We start from the raw sequence: 6232 nt of genomic DNA on the forward strand, positions 1-6232 counted from the left end.
CTCCTCCGCCTCGCTCCGCTCCTGTTTTATGTATCATTGATAAGGCACGTTTATCCGCAGCCGTGGCAGAGCCGTAAAGAAATACGGCTTTAATTTGATGCTTTAAGCACAGTTGACATTGAGTGGGGAGTTTGTATAGTGTTATTGCAGAGGAAAGATGATAGTGTTTATAGCCAGAGACCAATTTGCAGTAGTTTACAAGGTGCTCAATGGGAATGCACCTGTGGCAGGGAATATACTGTACTTGTGCGCAGATTGAAGGCTTCGGAGCATTGCTTTCCTTTTTTGTTTCCCGTGGAACAATAGCCCAGTATGGATTTTCCTCCCAACATTTGGAGGAGGTTATTTTTCAACAGGGCAGGCCTCTCAAGCCCCCCCATCCAATGGAGGCCTCTGGCTCTCTGGTGAAAACCAAACAAAGACAGGAATGTTGATGAGGCCTCCATCTTTACCCAGGACCCTTCTTTTTTGCTTTGCTACACCCCAGGAATCTTCCAGAAGGCCCCAGTGTGGTCGAGGCTTTTAGCAACTCTTTAGATGTGTGCGCAGAGCGGACCCGGCTGTTGCTAAGGCTTCCAAACATCCATTTTGCACCAAGTGTCAGTGTTCACACCCGCCTGCATCTCGGCTGGGCTTTTCGTCACCTTCCCCCTCGGAGGTGAGACCCGTTTCTGCCCTCTTGGGCAAACCCCGGCGAGGAGGAGGCTGTTTTTGCGCATGCCTCCGCTCAGGTGGCAACGGTATCACATGCACCCCGCTCTGAAATTGAAACTGGCATTTAGCATCACATTGCTTTTACCAGGCGGCTTTGATGTGTTTTCAAAAGGGCAGGTGTGTGTGCGTCGATGTGAGCGCGCGCGCGTGTGCTCTGACTCCTCTCATTCATGTGTGTCGGTATTTGTTTGATGTGTGTCCAGCCTTACGGGGCTGGAAGGTGAATTCCTTAATTTCCCCATGGACTCAATTAGCTTTGTGATTGGCTGAGTGAAGGCCAGGTTGTGCTGTCTTCTGAAGGAGAGAAGACCTTTGAAACTGAGGTGGGAGCAGGGGGGAGAAGAAGTGAAGCAGAATTGGAGATGAGCCGGCCACAGTGGTAATGGAGCCGGTCGGTGCTGGTGGTGCTGGTGAGGACTTGGCCCTGTCACTATTATAATGAGGGAGAGAAACTAGTGGAGCTCCTTCATCCACTAGCAGGTGTTGCATGACTCTAACTTGATTATGACCAATTAGAGTGAAGAAAATACTAATTATACGTTGGTTTCTAGGTGATTAAACACTAGGTTGGGAGTAAATTGCAGGGACAGGCTAACTGTAATCCCCCTGTGATCACTGAAGTCATTTTCTTTTTGAAGTCACTTTCAGATCATCATAATGAAGAGTTTTTCTGTCTGTACAGGAGTTCTATCTGTCTCATTACTGTATGAAGAAAGACAGAGTGTCGCTGTGATGATGACGAGACATGAACATTTGGATTATAATTCTCTCCATTCTTCAGCCAGTCTGTCTTTATGTCAGCACGCTCGGCTTAATGTTCATTTAAAATTGATGACTATCAAAAGCATCAAAGTGTAAAATAGACCTTTAGTTGAGGTGAACATTTCTCTGCAGACTAGTGTTGCTCACCTTGCGTTCGTTCCTCCGTCAGGTTGCCGGTGTTGGAATCAGCCGCCTCGTCCGGCGACCTGACGCGACCCCACCACATCGTGTCCGTGGTGCCCAACCGCTACCCGCGCTGGTTCACCCTGAGCCACATAGAGTCCCAGCAGTGTGAGCTGGCCTCCACCATGCTCACGGCTGCCAAAGGTACGCATGCGTGTGAAAAGGTCCGCGGAAGCTGGCGCGTGGCGTCGGCCCGTCTCCTCTGACGCCGTCCTGTGTTGTGGTGGCCTCTAGGTGACAGTCGCAGGCTGGAGACGGTCCTGGAGTCCATTCAGAAAAACATTCACTCCTCGTCTCACATCTTCAAACTGGCGCAGGACGCGTTCAAGATCGCCACCCTGATGGACAGCCTGCCCGACATCACGCTTCTCAAAGTGTCTCTGGAGCTGGGACTGCAGGTACACGGAGCCGCTGCCGGCCATGCTGGCACATTTTGAGGCAACGCTAAAAACGAGCAGATTCTCAAATCAGTTTTAAAAACTTTTTAAATGTGACTACATCATAATGGCCTAATTAGCATCAGTTTCAGCATCATTTTTATTGTCTTCATCAATTAATTATATTGCGTTTGCTGTTGCAGAGAATAATGATGCGATTGTTGAAATGCTTTCTCTGGACTGTAGCAAACCAGACGTACTGTAGGACCTGCTGCACTCTGTATGTGCAACTCACCTGTTATTGGTTGCTTCGCCGTCTTCCTCAGGTGATGAGAATAACCCTGTCCACATTAAACTGGAGGAGGAGAGAGATGGTGCGCTGGTTAGTCACATGTGCCACTGAAGTGGGTGAGTCTCCCCGGCCGCCGGGCTGGTTCTGCACGCTGCACGCGCTTTTCCCTGCGGGTTTTTGTCAGCTCCGTCTGTGTCTTCCAGGCGTGTACGCGCTGGACAGCATCATGCAGAGCTGGTTCACCCTCTTCACCCCCACGGAGGCCACCAGCATCGTGGCCACCACCGTCATGTCCAACAGCACCATCGTCCGCCTGCACCTGGACTGCCACCAGCAGGAGAACCTGGCGTCGTCGGCCCGCACCCTCGCCCTGCAGTGCGCCATGAAGGACCCGCAGAACTGCGCCCTCTCCGCCCTGACCCTCTGCGAAAAGGACCACATTGCCTTCGAGACAGCCTACCAGATTGTACTGGACGCGGCGGCGACGGGGATGAGCTACACGCAGCTCTTCACCATCGCGCGCTACATGGAGCACCGCGGCTACCCCATGAGGGCGTACAAGCTGGCCACGCTGGCCATGGCCCACCTGAACCTCAGCTACAACCAGGACACGCACCCGGCCATCAACGACGTGCTGTGGGCGTGCGCCCTCAGCCACTCGCTGGGGAAGAACGAGCTGGCGGCCGTCATCCCGCTGGTGGTGAAGAGCGTGAAGTGCGCCACCGTGCTGTCGGACATTCTGCGGCGGTGCACGCTGACCACGCCGGGCATGGTGTCGGCGCTGCACAGCCGCAGGAACTCGGGGAAGCTGATGTCCCTGGACAAGGCGCCGCTCAGGCAGCTGCTGGACGCAACCATTGGGGCCTACATTAACACCACGCACTCGCGGCTCACGCACATCAGCCCGCGCCACTACAGCGAGTTTATAGAGTTCCTGGGGAAGGCCCGGGAGACGTTCATGATGGCGCACGACGGACACATTCAGTTCACCCAGTTCATAGACAACCTGAAACAGATCTACAAGGGCAAAAAGAAACTAATGATGCTGGTGAGGGAGAGGTTCGGCTGAGGGTGAGGCTGGGGGTCCCTAAAAGCCCCCCCCCCCCCCCCCCCCCCCCCCCCCCCCCACTCCCCCTCCCGCTCTAGTACTTTTCTATTAACTTGAGTCTGCCTTTTGAACTTCTTTTGGACTTACAAGATAGATAAGTAAAAAAGAGGGATGTGACTTGTAGAATGAAGCAAAAAGAGAAAGGAAAAGAAGACAAAAAAATCAACAGAGCCACACGCGGTATTATTGTTCTTGCTGTTGTTATTGTTATAAACATTACTATTATTATTATTATTAATAATATTATTACTACTATGTGTACAGAAGTGTTTTTATTTTTCAGAAGAGAGGAAATTTGTCACGTTGTGAATGTCGTGTGTATTTCTCTACATGTGTATGAGAGGAAAATGAAAAGTGAAATGGCTTTTTAATTTTTTTTTTATTTTTATGTTTTAAAGCATCTTTTTTCCCTTTTTCAGTGTATACTGAGTTATACGTTGTCAAGTGGCTGAAGCCCTTCTGCAGTAACGATCATGTTAAAACAACAACAACAAAAAAGAAGAAGAAGTAAAGAAAAAAAACGACGTCTCGGCATCCTCAAAGAGAAACTAAGGCTTTAAACCACACAGAGCACCTCCCTTCGTCCGGGCCCGCACCGCTAGGACCCGGGCAGCACTGCACAGCTTAGCTCGGCTCGGCACAGCTTGGGTTAGCACTGACGGAAAGCCGCCATCAGCATTTTCTTCAGACTCGGCAGTAGCAGCGGCAGCAGCACTTGAGCAGCCATTAGTTTTCTCGGGGTCCCAGGCATTAGCTTCATTACACACAGCAACGCTCGTGGCCAACTCGTGTTGTTGTTGTCGTCGTAATCGCACCCACCTCCGTAGTGAGTACCTGTTTCAGACAGAGGACGGTATGCAGGCGCTACAGTGACGGCACATTACACAAAGATAATGAGTATTATTGTTGCATTAATGTAATGTAGTACAGCTGTGATTTTAGCAGTTCAGTTTCGGCTACATGTACATAACTGTTGGGTTCTAGTGATGCAGATACCCAGAGGGAGGCCACTACCTCATAACACGGTATTGAACCTGTTCCCAGTTTGTATTTGTTCGTTTGTTTTTGTTTTTTTTTTCTTTTGCATCTACAAAATGTATCATCAACGATAACTGACAGTGTTAAACAGGCGATTCAGTAGTGAAACCGAGGTTATGAGGAGTTTCGGAGTCAGATTCCTGCTGGGCTCTGCTGTAAGCCACTCCCCCCGGCACCGGTACTTAGCCCCGCCCCCAAAAAACGTCCCCCACGTCAGCCCCCGTCTCATCTCCACAGCCACCATTGTACGGTGTTTTCAGACTAGGCCAGTGTCATTTCCCTCTGTGCATGTGAATCATAGAAATTAGACTTTCTACTGTTATAGTTCATTGTGTGGAACCTTCAGTAATTGTCAACCAGAACGTTCTCAGGGATTTCTCTACGCAGGAAAAAGGCGGAACAAATGAACGACTGACTACAGGAAAAGACAAAAACATGACACAACATGAGCGAGCATTTATTCTACTCTGTATATATGCCATAGTATATGTCTGAATATGGAGGATCTGAAAGTATATGTTAACTAATTTATACAGAGTATTCTATGTAATGTGAAATACTTGAAGCCGCTGTAGTTTGCTCTCTCTCGCTCTCCTTCTCTTTCTCTCTTTTGTCTTCTCTTTGTTTCTCTTTTGTTGAAAACAGAACATATCAGAAGGACTAGGCCGACCTTGGGGAAGACTCACAAGGTCGCACGTGTTCCTACTTGAGACGCTGGATCCCGTCAGAAATGCAGATTGACTCAAATTGATGATGGCGGAGAAAAGCACCGTCGTTCATTCCTGCTGACTGAAGCATAGAGAGGCGAGGGTGGTAGACTACTTCAGGCCACTGGTCGATAAATGTTTGAAAACACAATACAGAATTTCTTGAAGTACTTTAGTTATGCATGTAAGCTGTCGTACTAGCCTAGTACTCCATAGGACTCTATGGGCAAAGACTATAATGTGCTTTATACAGGAGCTAATTGGAGTTGTGGTCAAAAAAACGATGTATTATGTGTCCAGCCTTACGTGAATATAAGGACATATCTCAGCTCAAGTCTGCTTCATTTTACAGTAATATAACCCTTGTTGAAGTAACTTAACTCACAGAGATAATTATGCACAGGTTCAAATAATCACAAATTTCAAAAACTGTCTCCTCAGCTCTCGCTTCCATCCTGCAGAATTTCCAGTGTCACCAAACACTTCGGATGATCAGATGTCCTGTCACGACTTGCTTTCTTCACCCCGTTCCGTTTTCCTTTCTGTGCATCTCTTCTTGTGTTGATTAAAGATAAAAGCAGCCTTTTCTCTTGCCTTGTCTTAACGCTTTAAAGTAACCAAACAGGAGATCTATCTAACAACCAAACGCGTTCTAAGAGGTGAGAGACAACCCACCTTGGTCCCAGCTTTAGTGTCCTTAATTAGTAAGTGAATGGCTGTGTAACCCATGCTTTAACAAAGCAATCCTCACGTGTGTTTGGTGAAAACAATATGTTGTCCAGTGTCTCTTGTTCTCTTCAGAAACAATTTCCTCTAAGTCTTTCTAGCTGTTTTTTTGTTTTATTTTTGTTTGTGTAGGAATCTTCTGCTCTCCCATTTTATTTATTACAATGTCCCATGTATACATGCTTATGAAATTAAGATTTGATACACCGATATCAATTTATTTATGTAACTAAATCACTGTTTTATAATCTTGTTAATGAGTCAATAATTGATTTTTTTTTGTTTTTGTTTTTTGTTTTAATAAAAGTTAGTTTTTTGAAATGTA

At 47.6% G+C, this 6232-nt stretch overlaps 1 protein-coding gene across 1 annotated transcript in view; it reads left to right on the forward strand.

The window, feature by feature from the left end:
* LOC114861925 (zinc finger SWIM domain-containing protein 6-like) overlaps positions 1-6232 on the forward strand; it is a 37287-nt gene extending 31055 nt beyond the window's left edge. The window contains exons 11-14 of the mRNA XM_029161664.3: positions 1646-1803; positions 1894-2057; positions 2363-2444; positions 2532-6232. Of these exons, the coding sequence (XP_029017497.1) occupies positions 1646-1803; positions 1894-2057; positions 2363-2444; positions 2532-3397 (1270 nt within the window). The 3' untranslated portion in view covers positions 3398-6232. The remainder of the gene's footprint in view (positions 1-1645; positions 1804-1893; positions 2058-2362; positions 2445-2531) is intronic.

The sequence above is a fragment of the Betta splendens genome, chromosome 9 (genome assembly GCF_900634795.4).
Source record: "Betta splendens chromosome 9, fBetSpl5.4, whole genome shotgun sequence".
NCBI lineage: Eukaryota > Metazoa > Chordata > Actinopteri > Anabantiformes > Osphronemidae > Betta > Betta splendens.